This window comes from Nestor notabilis, unplaced genomic scaffold (genome assembly GCF_000696875.1).
Source record: "Nestor notabilis isolate BGI_N333 unplaced genomic scaffold, ASM69687v1 scaffold8317, whole genome shotgun sequence".
Lineage (NCBI taxonomy): Eukaryota > Metazoa > Chordata > Aves > Psittaciformes > Psittacidae > Nestor > Nestor notabilis.
Window position 1 is genome coordinate 15,199 of NW_009937782.1, and position 14,819 is coordinate 30,017.

General features: G+C 50.1%; 1 protein-coding gene across 1 annotated transcript in view; it reads right to left on the reverse strand.

Annotated features, from left to right (window-relative positions):
* MEGF9 (multiple EGF-like-domains 9) overlaps positions 1 to 14,502 on the reverse strand; it is a gene marked incomplete at its 5' end in the record, with an annotated part of 22,062 nt that extends 7,560 nt beyond the window's left edge. The window contains 2 exons of the mRNA XM_010019004.1: positions 1,666 to 1,805; positions 14,289 to 14,502. Of these exons, the coding sequence (XP_010017306.1) occupies positions 1,666 to 1,805; positions 14,289 to 14,502 (354 nt within the window). The remainder of the gene's footprint in view (positions 1 to 1,665; positions 1,806 to 14,288) is intronic.
* Positions 14,503 to 14,819: the final 317 nt, after the last annotated feature.

A 14,819-nucleotide genomic window follows, 5' to 3' on the forward strand; every position in this document is an offset into this window, starting at 1 on the left:
CGGCAGAGGGAGCCCAAAGAACAGCACTGATGCCAAAGAAAGCTTGAAAATGTGACAAAGACCACATAGATGTAAAGCTGGGGAGGTCACACAGAGTGCAGTGTCTAGAGCAGGCTGAGCACTGTGTTACTTATTAGATGTCAGATCTAATTGTTAATCGACTGTTCTCTGATCTGGTTTTGTTGGGTTCTCCCACCCCCAGCAGCAAATAAATCAGATGGAGGAAATCTGGGGGGGGAAAAAGGGGTTTTTGTCAAATCAACAATAGGGCATTAACCAAAAAGAGGGTTTTTCTTTGCAGTGCTGTGGGCAGCGCTGAGCAGCCCCAGCAGAAGGGCTGCTGCACAGCCCCATCCCGGGGGCAAGATCTGTGCTGGGTTTTGGGGGTTTTAATTAAATCAAGAGCACGGGGAGCAGTGAGGAAGAAAATGGGAGAGCAGATTATCTTACTCCTTCACAAAACCCACACAGCCAGCTCCAAATCAGTAACACAGCTCATGTGTGCACAGCTTTAGGTACAGTTTTGTATCCTTCAATATTGGTAGGACAGAAGCACATACAGTTCAGTAGAGGAATGAATGCAGTAATTCATCAGCATAGATCTGGTGCCCAGTGCTAACTGATGCTCAGCAGGATCAGTGCATTGGCTGCCCATTCCTCTGCTTTTCAAGGCCAGGTTGGACACAGGGGCTTGGAGCAACCTACTCTAGTGGAAGGTGTCCCTGCCTGTGGCAGGGGGTTGGAACTGGAGGAGCTTTAAGGTCCCTTCCACCCAAATCATTCTAGGATTCTATGGAACACACAGGCCACAAGGGAACAGATACCTGTGCAGAAATTAACCCAAATCACCTTATTTCATGAGCTTTGCCTCTCTGCCACCTACAATCCCCCCACCCAAAGGTTTTTAAACTATTACTCCTTTCTAAGCTCCTGCATAAGTATTACAGACCTGCATTTCAGCCTGAAGTTCTGATGAGAATTTGGAGTGTGAGTTTTGTTGCTAAAGTGGGGACTGTGCAGGAGTCACATAACATTGCTCCTCCGGGATCTCTCCTTTCAGTGGAGATGGGAAAGCAATTAGGTTCCCCCTGCCCTCCCATAAGCTCTTTGAGCACAGGTACCTTGACATTTACACTCCATCAACATCTGCATGAGTGAGAGACAGCCGAAGCAGTGATCAAGGAAAAGGAACAAGGCAAACTTATAAGAAGGGGACAATATTAATTAGGTGCTGCCAATTTTTTCCAGCACTAATAATGTTATCTGTGGCAGTAACAGTCACCTTACGTCAGTGCTAGTGCAGTAGATGTTTCCAGGTAAACAGCAGTTAAACAACAGCTCCTTAAAAGCCCATGTTGTGTATTTGGGTAAGTACAGAGAACAATAGAGCACTGATTTCCAATAGAGACTGCAGAATAAAGGCTCTGCACTGCAGCCTGGGGTGGATAACCCAGCCTTTATAGACTTCCTTGAGAAGAAGAGTAGCTCCAAGCCTGCATTTTAATTTCAGTTTAAATGTAAAGATTCTGGGTACTCACGGCTGAAATTCAATGATTCTAAAGATGCAGATGAAGAGGATGAGAGCAGCACAGAAATAGCAAAAACCAGAGACAGAGGAAACAGGTAAAGTCTGCACCCACCATGTATGACCAAGGGGAAGGTTACCTGTGGAGCTGTTGCAGGTCTTGGAGTGGTTGTTGCACTGGCACGGCTCGCACGTGGTTTCATTAAACCTGTAGTATCCATCACTGCACTGGTCACACTTCAGGGCCGTGACACCAGCTTTACACTGGCATTTCCCAAAGCTGCACAGGGAAAAACAAATGCTGAAATCTGGATGTGCTGAGAGGCATGGGAAGTGCAAGCCTCTGGTCAGTGATTTGGATTCACTTTGCAGAGGAAGGGAACTGCTGGAAGCACAACACAAAACCCATGGGCAACAACTTCCAAAAGTGACGGGGAGTTCAGGAGAGATTGAATCTCTGCAAAAGCAGTTGCCTTGACAGCAGTTTCCAGCTGGGCACCAGAAACCATCACTCATTGTGGAAAGCCTTGGCCCAAAGCCATCCCCATGTATCACCCGCAGCAGATGCTCCAACAGCCTCTCTCTGCTCCCAGCTTCCTCAAGCACCTGCCCCGTGTCCTGCAGGACACTGGGGCACCCATAAGCACTACACCTGGCCCATAAAAGAGCACCCACATGGATAAGCATCTCTCCCCACATGGATACCAAGCTGCACTTTGCAGATTTTTGGGAGAGCAGACAATTCCCTGCTCACCACACGCATTCCCAGCTCCCTAAAGAGCCGGCGCAGCAGCTCAGGTGTCTTGTTTGGATTTCAGCAGGCACCAGCCACTTGCTCTTGTCCATGATCCTGTTCATCCCTCCCATGCAGCATCCCCACAGCCACCTAGGCGAAGCCCCTCTCTCCGGTCACCTTCTCCTACCCAGCAGGAGCCAGGGAAAGACGAGAGAGGGTTTTCCCTTCCCCAGCAGTTTCCACTGTGCTAACCCCAGCCAGGAGCCTGTTTACTTGGGCACAGAGTCTGCACCGCGGGTGGAGCTCTGCACAGTTAAAACAGAGGGTATTTGGCATATACCAGCAGGCTATAAAAAGCAAAGGTTACCCTCATTCCTCTGGCTGTCCATGCCAGTCTCTTGACGTAGAGGCTTCAAACCCATTGCTTTCACAACCAACTATATACTAGCAGCATTTAAGCTCAACTCTCAGAGAAATAAGGGCATGTAGGGATGGAACAAGGGGGAATGGCTTTAACCTGCCAGAGGGGAAATTGAGATGAGCTCTGAGGCAGAAGTTCTTCCCTGTGAGGGTGCTGAGGTGCTGGCACAGGGTGCCCAGAGAAGCTGTGGCTGCCCCATCCCTGGCAGTGTTCAAGGCCAGGTTGGACACAGGGGCTTGGAGCAATCTGCTCTAGCGGAGGGGGTCCCTGCCCACGGCAGGGGGTTGGAACAAGTCCCTTTAAGGTTCCTTCAACCCAAACCATCCTGTCATTCTATGGAATCAGAGGAATGGAGAAAATGCTCTTTTCCCATCAACCCCACACAAAGCAGCAACCAGCTATGGCTTATCCCACTGGCACATGAAGGAACCACTAACTCCCAAGCTGAAAACAAGGGAGTGCAGAAGTGCCTCTCCATATCTCCAACAGCCCTCAACCTGTGTGCTGCACAGGGAAGCCAGGACAACCACCCAAAGAACCATGACTTGGTCTTCTTCAGGAGATGGCTTCAGTTGCAGCTGTAGTGGATGAGGCAGGTACCATCCACAGAGCACACCACTGGATGCATCCCCCTCTCAGCTCTCCCTCCGTATAACCTCCTCCTTATTCCTACACTTGTTTAATGCAGTACTCCAGGGTTCAATGTGCCTGCACAGAGATAACCTATTGTTCTCCCTCGCTCCTCCTGAGGAAGAGTGAGCAATGCACAATTTGCTTCTAAAAGCCCCTAGAAGAAACCTGCTGATTAAAACTAACAGAGGCTGAGGCTCCAAATGGCTCGATGCACTGTTGATGTGTTGGTTTTCATTAAGATGCAGTAGATTGCAGCGTTTTGGGGAAGACATTGCTTCCGTTGGAAATCAACAGCATTTAGTATTTCTCTTGCTCATTTGCTTGCCAAAGGAAGAGGAAACACTCAAAGGCACACCAAAACACGGAACTCAGCCCAAGCGGGTACACAATTAAATAGTTCCAGCATGTGAAACTTCAGGCTTATTTAATGGACTGATTACAAGAAGGAGAAAAGGAAAGATGATGTTTCCTTGCTCTCCAGACCATTATCTGGAGTTGCAGGAGGCAGATGCACAATTCAAACGGATGCTGTTAAGCAGCTCAGTACATTTGACTTTGAAAGAGCTTTTCACAAGACCCAACGTTCATCCAAATGTCGTCACAGTGAAATAAGAGCAAACAAGAAGTTTGGGTTGCTTCTGATTGCTACCAGTTGGATGTGGGCAAGGGACAGGCAGAGCCAAGCAGGGAAAAGCAACTAATGGGAGGGAACTGATGCTTAACCTGAAAACACATCTGTGTTTACTCATAGGATGTGCCTTATGAGTAGGACATAGCAGGACCAAGCACCAGTGCTACTCAATGTTCACCCTCCCAAGCTGGAGTCCAGGGTGCTCCATTTTACCTTCTCTTGCCCCTCCATTATGCCTTTACATTGCTATCCTCCTTTTCCTCCCAGCAGGCACCCCTCCATCCAGACGTCCACTTCATTGCTTTAAAGGAGGTTTGTTTCCCCAAAGATTTTACTAGAGCTCAGCACAGCATTTTGGGGCAGTATCCCTCAATTTGACTTGTTAGCTTAAAAATAACAGGAAAGAAATATATATATAAAAGGCAGTTTTGGAAAGTTAGTGTTTAATGCCTCTCAAGCAGACCTTTTCTCAACATGTTACACATGGCCCAGAGCCAAGTTCTGCATGTGCAAGAATTAAATCACTCAGCAAATATAAAGCTTTGCCTGTGGTCATTGCTTCCATAGAATAAAGCCCCCTTACAACACTCCTTTTTATAGCTCCAGCCCAGTAAAGGCTGTCAGACACTTTTTAAAGCAAAGGTCAATGATATAAATGCATTGAAACCACACAGAAAAAAAAAGAAGTCCTGTTAACAGACTGATTGTGCACGTAAGAATCCAGAAACTTGAAAGAAAAGACCCACAGTTTAATACTTGTATGGTGAGAACTGAACTGGATTTTGAGCATCAGCCAGGAATTTGTTTTGGGGGGAAGTGGGGGGAAAAGAGGGGGAAGGGAAGGGAAGGAGGGGAAACATTTTGAGGGAATAACATCAATTGCTCAACTCCGTTTCAGATGATTATTAACTCCGCTAAAGCAAACCAATGATCAGCTCTCACAAAAGAATCGATGCTGGGACAAAACCAAACTTCCAGCAACAAAAGCCTTGGTTTCTCCTAGGTTTTCATGAATATAAAAACTTACTTTACTTACTTTAAAGACCGTGTAGTAGTGCATATCACCATCACATCATCCATCAACTTTATATATGTTTCCTAATGATTAAAACCATCACCAGCACATGAAACCCTGGCAGAGGGAGCCGGCAGTGATTAGCCAGCCAGTGGGGATAGGGGCAGAGTATGTGAAGGGCTTGCATCCAGCACTGAATGATTCAATACCCCAGGGGCAAGAGCTACACTTGAGGCCAGGTTTGGGATCCCCCAAGGCAGGGACTCATGCGTCCGATCAGAACAATGGGCTTTGTTCATACCTTAGGAGCTGCTGCCTTGATGCCTGGGGCTGGTTGTGCTCACTGTGTGATGCTGACACCCAGGGCAGCGTGCACGGGGCAGGGGTTGTAAATAAAAGCAAGTATTGGGCAAGGGGAACAGCCTAAGCCCCCAAAATATGTCTACAAAAGCCAGTCTGGTTTTACTTCACCCCCTTTCCACTCCACCCAAGGGGAAATAGTCACTGGATGCAGGAAACCCCTTTGCTCACCAGGTGATCTGGGCCATTAGTGGCAACAAAGCATTGCCCGTGGTGGGATTTTACATGGACTGCAGCTTCACAGCTACAGAAGGAGATACAGGAGAGACACTGTGCATCACTCTGGCTACTGTTCTAGAGGAGGACTAGTTTTGACCCCACTTGGAAGTGTCTCTGGAGCAGAGCACAGAGAACAGGTAACACCTCCAAAGTCCTGTCTCGTGCCTGGCCTGAAGCTGCAGAGCATCCCACAGGGAATTTTCATCCCCCAGGTCTGATGGCCAGGGAAGGACACGCTGATGGGATGGGCAGTGCCCTCACCTTGTACCCCCCAGCACAGGAGAGCCTCATCAGAAGGGGAGAACCAAAAAAGCACTAAAATATCTGTGATCCAAGAGAGCTCCCAATGTGCAGTTGCATCTGCACTGGGTCTCCACTCCTCCGCAGGAACATCCTGAAGTTGGGAAGGGACATGATAGACACAAGATGGATGGGGAGATGGAGGACCATAGCCTTAAGGGCTGTTGGGACACATGCTGTGCACTTTAATGGTGTAACAGAAAACCCTCAGCAACCTCTAATCATTTATTTTCTTCCCTGTTTTCCCCAAGAAGGAGGGAAGGGAGAAATTCATTTGGAATGTTTTCCCACATGCCAGAAGAACCCAGATGCCCGGGAACTGGCTGACCATGTCCAAGCCAGCCAAAACAGTTCAGCACCAACCTTCTGTGCCTTTATATTGAAAACATATGAGGCCAGTATGCTTTTGGGGCAGTCAGAGAAGGAGGGAGCTCCCATGAGTCCCAAACCAGGGCATACCATGTGGATGAGCGACTCAAAACTATGCTGCCCCATAAAATCCCAGCCTGGTTTGGGTTGGAAGGGACCTTAAAGCTCCTCCAGTTCCAACCCCCTGCCATGGGCAGGGACACCTTCCACTAGAGCAGGTTGCTCCAAGCCCCTGTGTCCAACCTGGCCTTGAACACAGCCAGGGATGGGGCAGCCACAGCTCCTCTAAGCACCCTGTGCCAGCATCTCAGCACCCTCACAGGGAAGAACTTCTTCCTTTTATCTAACCTCAGCTTCCCCTGTTTCAGTTTAAACCCATCACCCCTTGTCTTATCATTACAGTCCATGATGAAGAGTCCCATCCCCTCCCAGCCACCGCCTGGTAAACCTCTGCTGACACATAAGCCCATCCTCCATCCCAGCAGCGCCCAGAGGTGCTCCTGTAACATACACAATTATCAGCAGTGACAGGGCTCAGTATGAATGAGGGAGAATACGCTGCTGAATCGCGAGCATCTGTAAAACAACCCTCATGAAAAGGCTCTGTCACACTTTGATGGAGTAAGACAAAAGGATGCTGTGCGAGATGAGGTGGGTTCAGAAGAGATGTCACTAAGAACAGTGCGTTTCTCCAGCGAGCCCGGCTCCCTTTGTGCTGATTTGCTGTGATGTCTGACAGCAGCCAGGGGATAAATCTCTCTGGGCGATGCAGAGAAGTTAACATCTGAAAGCTAAACGCTCCAAGCCACTTCCATGGAGAACCAACACAGTCAATGCTCATCCTGTGCACAGAGAAACCCTCATGACCCATGTGTTGATTTTCCTTTAGGTCCATTGACTATCAGCACATGGGGAAGCGGAGAGCAGGAAAAAGCCCCACGTTTGGGTTTCACCTCCCTGCTCCATCAGCTCAACCCACAGCCAAAACACTTGAGAGGAAGGGTTAGTGCGCCCATGGGTGAGCCCTGCTCAGAGCTGCCTTTGTGGAGGGCAGAAGAAGCAGAGCTTTATTGTGAGGAACATTGGGCCATTGTGCTCCACATTCCTCGCTCCGTGCCGGGGGACGGCGTCTGTTTATATGGCAGCTCTTGACGGAGCGGGGACACTTCACAGCTCTGAAAGGCCACTCTGTGAATGTCAAAGGGGCACCTTGTCTGGCCACCGCCACGGCCCTCTCTCCCCCGCTAAGGATGCCCATGCAGATGGGAAAGCCGGGAATCTCCATCCCAGGGATCTGCTGTCAGCCAGGACCCTGGTGGCTCGGGAGGGAGGAAGCGATGGGAAGACCATAATAGCCCCGGAGAGGGAGGTTGGATGGGGTCCTCTATGGTTTGGCATGAGGAGGAGCAGCAAAAGCCTAGCTAACCACAAAATCTCAACCCCAAATGGTGGGTCCTGGCTTCTCAGAGCGTCCCTGGAGATAACAGCACTATGGGGGATAGTCAACATCAACGCAGAGGATGCGCCAATGAAGAAGGCATGGAGATGGGGGTGGTCCTGGCTGGACACACCAGTTTTGCCCAGTGTAATCCCTCCATCAGAACTCAACTGATGCCTCCCCTCAGGCAGCAGAAAAAGCCATGGGCAACACACGCTGCCTGAGGTCAGGCTAGGCACCACCTCCCCCCGACCAGAATTTAGCCATAAGAGCTTAGATAGCAGAGCCAATATGTTTTTTGAGGGCAGTCAGTGTTTACCAGAGCAGCACCAGCCAACAGAGGAACAGCAAAGCCTGTTGGAAGATCACCAAACAACAGGATTTCAGAGAAGCCACAATTACTGCAGGGGAGATGATAACAATCTGCCTTTCCCTGCTGCTGTGTCCAGTCACTCACTTCCCATCCCTGCCTGCAACCGAGTGAACATGGGTGCAGGTACAATATTTACCTGCTTGTGAGGGAAAAGAGCAAATGGGATGTAAAGAATGTAAGAGTCTGTAATAGGAGAGAGGGTTAGATAGTTAAAGCCCAAAAATATGCTCTAACAGAGCAGTGTTCAAGGCCAGGCTGGACGGGGCTTGGAGCAACATGGTCTAGTGGAAGGTGTCCCAGCCCATAGCAGGGGGTTGGAACTGGATAAGCTTAAGGTCCTTTCCAACCCAAACCATTCTGTGATTCCATACTTCTACTCCTCTGCTCCTATGATGCCCACATGCAGCAGCTTCCGCTACAAAAAAAGCCCTGTTCTCTGCAGTGTGATGCTGACAAGGCATTAGTGGGAGATAATGAGCCTCCGTTTGTGCTCAACCAATCTATAGAAGTCATTTAAAATAGGAGAAAAGGGGGAGGCTTGTTTTGGGGTTTAAAAATAAAGTTCTTGAGGAGCTGGGCTCCCAAGGTCTTCTCTCCGAAGGGCAGCGGTGCCCAGTGTGGTTGCCTGGACTGCTGAATGGAATGGAAACCCAGTTCCCACGCAAAGCAGAGCCATTGCAGAAGTGTGGTGACAGCCTAAAGACAGGAGATGAAGATTTTTCTCAATGCAAAATGACAACTCCACCGCCTTCCCCCAGATAACCTCCCGCGGTTGGGATGTGCAGAAGCCCTGGGAACATGAGGTCTCTCATCTAAAACCATTGCCACAAGCACCCTTCCTGCACGGGCTGGTGAAGCTCCACAAAAACCTTGTACTTCAATGGAACTGCATTTTATGACTAGCAAAAACCCCCAAATTCTGCCCCACGTGGCTTCGTACCACATGATGCTCAATCTGCATCCCACCTGGGTACTTCCCAACACCATGAGGACTGACATTCCTTATTGCTTTTCCCCTCCATGGTATCTTCGCATCCTTTCACATCCTCAAGCTCCTTCAGAAACCCCAGCTCTTACTCAAAGCCCTTCACACGGAACATTGTCCAGTGCTGCTGACCTTACCCTCAGCAGCAGCACCCCATATGAGTGAGGGTCACAAGATCAGCCTCTCCTAAGAGAAGCCCACTACAAAGGCAGCACAGAGGGATGGAGACTACCCAGCAAACAGCACTCCCCTTTCAGCCCCGCCGCATCCCCGCTCCAGGGGACAGCAGTGTACGAATGCTTTTGGGGACCCTCTGCCTTAATTCTGATGTGAACACAAAGCGTGAAATGCCCTTGGGGGGGAGGGAGGGGGGTAAAACATCCCTGAATTAACACTTTGGCATTTCTATGCATGCTTTATCTTTTCTTTTAGAACGGAAATGAGTGACATGACTTATGTCGAGCCTGCAGCATGAACCGTGCTTGAACCAGGATCCACGCTGCAGAGCTGGGTCCCCAGCCAGCAGTAAGGAAGTAGTGCTCGGTTAGGGAGGGAATGGAGTGCTGCACACTTGGGCAGCCTGTTGCAGCACCAGACATGAACCAAAGCTCATGGCACCTCCAAGAAGCATGTGCTTCTCATCGCCCTCCTGCTTGTGGGGAAACTGAGGCACAGGCAAAGGGAGCAACTTAAAGACCACAGTTTAATATGCATCTGTTTTCAGTAGGGACTATGATAGTGTACTGTCTATGTTTAGAGCTCAAGGGAGCTGGAAAATCCTAACCTGGCTTTGATGGTTAACCCAGGTTTAGCTAAACCATGTGGCAATCGAAAACACCACGTAGCAGCTACAGCTCTCCTCCGGCTCATGAGCACAGGTAACAGCGCAACAGAAGTTGAAGGCTGAAGCATCACCTTGTCTTCCCTGAACTGGGATAAGTTCATTTAAAACACAAAACCTCCCAGGGAAAAAGGGAATCGAGGGCTGAACTGTGCCAGTCTCTAGACGTAGAAGGCTTCAAACCCATTGCTTTCATAACCGACTATATACTAGTAGCATTTAAGCTCAACTCTCAGAGAAATAAGGGCCTGTAGGGACAAGGACAAGGAAGAATGGCTTTAATCTGCCAGAGGGGAGACTGAGATGAGCTCTGAGGCAGAAGCTCTTCCCTGTGAGGGTGCTGAGGTGCTGGCACAGGGTGCCCAGAGAAGCTGTGGCTGCCCCATCCCTGGCAGTGTTCAAGGCCAGGTTGGACACAGGGGCTTGGAGCGACCTGCTCCAGTGGAAGGTGTCCCTGCCCATGGCAGGGGGTTGGAACTGGATGAGTTTAAGGTCTCTTCCACCCCAAACCGTTCCATGATTCTATGTCTGCAGCCCAGAGAGGGGCTGGCCAGTGCTAGGAAGGCACAAATAAATATAGAAATAAAATGCAGAGTCATTTGAAGTCTCCTGCTCGCCAGGAGGGTGCCACACGCTGCCTCTTCCTGCCTGCACTCCTGCTCCTTTAAATCAACAGCCAGAGGACAGGTTTACACAGGACAATTACTTCCGCATTCAGTTACAGAGCTGCACTACAGCTCCTCGTCTCATTCCAGCAGGGAAAGGTTTCCCCCAAACCAAACCTCTTCCCTCTTGCCCTCTGCTTCCCAGGGCTGTGCCAGGAGTCACTGGGGACACTATGGGCAAAGCCACAACGCAGGACATGGAGGGCAGGGGTGTGCTGGCACTGCACAAGGAGCCCCACCACTGCCCTGGCTGATGGGGCTGGAGACCACCAGCACCCCAGAGCACCTCTGCTGCCTCTGGGGGCTCCTTGCCCAGCCATAGGGAGTCAGAGATGAGGCACAGGACTGTGCTGACATGAAGACAGACAAGTAAGTGCACAGGGGTGCAAGCCTGGGGATGTGGGGCTGGCCAGCCCGGGCATGGTGACCTTCTGCAGCAGCATCACCTTCACCTTCTCCATCAGGTAGCGATGTTCTTGCTTCCTCAAAGACAACACAGCTTTCAACTGGAGGGGACCAAAGGATGTTGAGTGATGCAGCTGGTGGGGGCAGCTCCCAGCTGGGGCCACATTGCCATGGGCTGGGACCATCCCCAGGGACCATCCCCAGGGCTTTGCAGCAGGAGCAACAGCCCTTCCATGCACCCATGTGAGTCACTGTCATTCTCCACGGCTCCATGACCTTGACCACAGCCCCTGAAACTCCAGCTTCTTTCTCCACCCTTCCTCTACGGACTATGAACACTTCCAGGCCACAGCTATCTTTAGCAAGCATCCACACAGCATCCAACCCAGCACAGTGTGGTTTTATCTCAGGTTTCTAGGCGTTAACTGCAACAGGGACAACACACTCCCCCTTCTCCAAGATATGCCAGCCCCACTGGATTGCGTCCAGCCCCACAGCAAGCTCCAGCTTCAACTACACACAGCTTTTCATCTAACACAGAACCCACCCAAAGCAGAGCACGGAAACCCTCTGCCATCCCAGAGGGAGATCTATGTGGATCTCCCTAGATAATCACATTTAAACCACCAGCAAAACAGACCTTTGATTAGTGGCCATGGAGCCCATTCACAGCGACAGCATGTCAGGTCAATGTTCACTCCCAAAATCAACTCTGTGCCTCAGGAAAGGGATTTCTGATATTTGTATTTGATGGGCTACATTTGAGGTCTGGTTAATAAACAGTGTACTGGGGTGTGCCATCTGGCTGGCCACAGAGCATGCCTAGAAATAACACTGATCATCATCATATGGTGCTGCTTTAAAAGGCGGTTTGACAAAAGCCTGAGCAAGCTGATTGAAATGACTGAGGCATGTTCTGTGTGCCCTGAAAGCTCAGCCTGCCCCTCAAACCGGGGGGTCAGAGTCCAAAATGACACTGCTGTTGCACTCAGACACTGATCTCAACAGCAGTTGCTTCTGCTTAAGCCAGCACGCAGGAATTACATGCAACTCAGAGATGGGCTGGTGCTGTAGAGTAATAAATAAATTAAACATACAGCTTACAGTGCTTTAATGGCAATGAAACAGAAGCTGGTGGCTGGTGTTGGGCAACGCTTCTGTGCCACATCCCAAGCAGGGATTGCCCGGAGGGAAGGAAGGACACGCACCACTCCTCCAGGGACTCAGCAGCAGGTAGACATCAAACCCAGAGCTCCAGACCCAGTGTTTCCAGCATAACCCTCATTCCTGGATTCACACACACATCCCTGCAATGCAGAAGAGGTTCTCCCAGCCATTGAGACAGACCCCACTGCAGGGATGCACGATGGTAGCCACATCCCAGCATCCATCCCGGCCACTGACTGCAGTTGGTGTCTCTAGTCCCGTACTTCTGCCATCTGCAGCTGCCTGCTTCAATGCACTAGAAATGATGGGTGCATTTTTCCTGTTGGATTTTGCATCCCACTTCATTTTCCCATATAAATCACTGCACGAGGCTGCCCAGCTCGCAGCCACACTGACGCCCCCAGCCCTACAACACAGACAACTGACCTAATTTTCCTCTTTTTAAACACTCAGAGGTCATCTCCATCTGCAGCAAACCCCACAGAGCAGAGAAGAAAAGCACAAAGCCATCTCTGTTAGCATCAGTCCTCCTCCCCAAGCCTGCCTCCAAATTGTTCTGTGCTGCCCCTTCTAAATGCCTGAGGATCTGCATCTCTCACACCCCTCAAGGCTGTATAATGGTGTTGAAGAGGAGAAGGTAGGGAGGTCCACTGCCATTTCTGTGTCCATACACGTTGGAGTTATGGCTCACTATAAGCACCAACTCCACCTCATTCTCCTTCACATCTCTGATCATCACCTGAAGCTCCCAAGGGCGTTTCTTGGCTCGTTCCACGTGAGACATCACCCATGTCTGTGCTTCGCCTGCTGCCCAGTGACTCAGAACGCTCCCTCCCAGCTAACCCAGTTGCTCCAGCAGCACCTCCCTCCTCTCCCAGCCCTTGAAGATAAGATTTGCCCCATCTGCTTTTCTTCCTGATTTCCCTTTCTAGTAAATCTGACCAAACTCTTTCTAGTCTGTGGCAACCCCTGATGCTTCCAGGCTCATCCTCCCATACCTAAAACAACCACTAAATAAAACAAGTGAAAAACTCTATGCTTTCCACCCCCAAGAATCACTTTTTTTAGTAAGAAAGTCACTCCAGTCAACTGCAGCATTCCTTGAAGCTCTGGTCTTTCAGAGCTTATACAAGCAGAAAGATACAGCATCGAAACAAAAAGGAAGGACATCAGCAGAGGGTTTGGGTGTTTGGAAAAGCAAAATACATGTATACAATAATGGCAAAGAGCATGTCCCTGCAGCACATGTCGCTTCTGACTCAGCCCCAGCCTGGGCAGGGAAGTGCAGATGTTCAACACACGCTGAGCCTGCACCAAGCCCTCAAAGACAACAAGGCTGATGCCAGCACAAGCCCATTGCATCTGCACGCAGGTATCACCTCCCTGGCAGTGCCCTGGAGCTCTGGGAACACCTCTGCTGGTGGCAGGAGGAGAAGGGAGCCCAGGAAGGCTGGAGCACCCCAAAGGATCAGGCTGCTGCTCAGCCCATTCTTTGCAGTAACAGAGACACCCTCAACTCAGCAGCAAATCTGAATGACAGATCACTGGTTGGAAAAGAAGATAATTGCATGTGGCTTTTAAAAGGAACAATGTGAGGGTGGGTAAGGTGAAATGAAGAGGAATACATTCATTATACAAGAGCTCAAAGCATCAGCTGCGGTGACTTTCTTAACACAGCCAAGGAGAGGAGGTGGCAGGGTTAAACAACAGGCAAGGCAGGAGCTGACACTGCTGTCGGGCTGCTGCATGGCAAAGGCAGAGCATAAAGCTTCATTTGCCTCCATGTAATAAATAACTCTTTGGAAAATAAACCTCTCCAAAGCTGTGCTCCACCCCACCTCCCCTCAAGCATGAAGGCAGTCCCATCCAATAGGGACTAATGGATGCACAAGGACGAGAGGATGCACAAGAGGAGATCTTCTGCTTCCATACAACTCAGAAATGCAAGTTACCTCCCTTGTGGGCTGCCAGGGCTTTTGCCACAGCTATAGATATTTTTATAATCCAGCTCTTGAAAGAGAGGAATATGCTTCATGAATTTTTATAAGCTCAGCTTCCTTCCTGCTTTTTCTTGTCTTTTCCCCCCCTCTAAATACCAGCACCAGATGCCAAGATCCATCCTTGCCTGATCTGCATCCCGAATCCCAAAATAACCCCATATCCTGATGCCACACACAGAGCTCACTGATCCACCACCTTACTCACCTGTCACACTGGGCGCTGAGGGAGCCGGCGGGGCTGCATCCCCAGGGGTTGCATCCGCAGGGATGGCACTGCTGGCTGCTCGGATCCGGGAAGAAGCCCTGGGCACAGGTCTCGCAGCGCAGCCCCGCGTAGCCCTCGAGGCAGGGGCACTGCCCCGTGGTGCTGTTGCATTCTGTGCTGGCGCTGCCCACGGCGCTGCAGTTGCACAGGTCTCCTGCAAGGGGAAAGAGAAGCTGAAAGCAATGTGATGGGGACATGCCACCAAGCAGGACCAGTGTCCCTGCCCACCCCTTGCTTACCCTGGGCTGGAAGCATCGTCACCGTAAGGATGGTATTTGCTTTAAGATGCTGAGATGGTAAAAACAGCTGTTGGGAACACCCTTTAGGTGCTTTGGACGTGGGGGTTCAAAGCTCATGGTTCATGTTTCAAATCTCTCTCCAAAAAAGAGCTAGATTATGGGTCTAGCTACTTAAATACATACATATGTAGCTGTATATAATGTCTGTGCATATATATGCACACATATACAC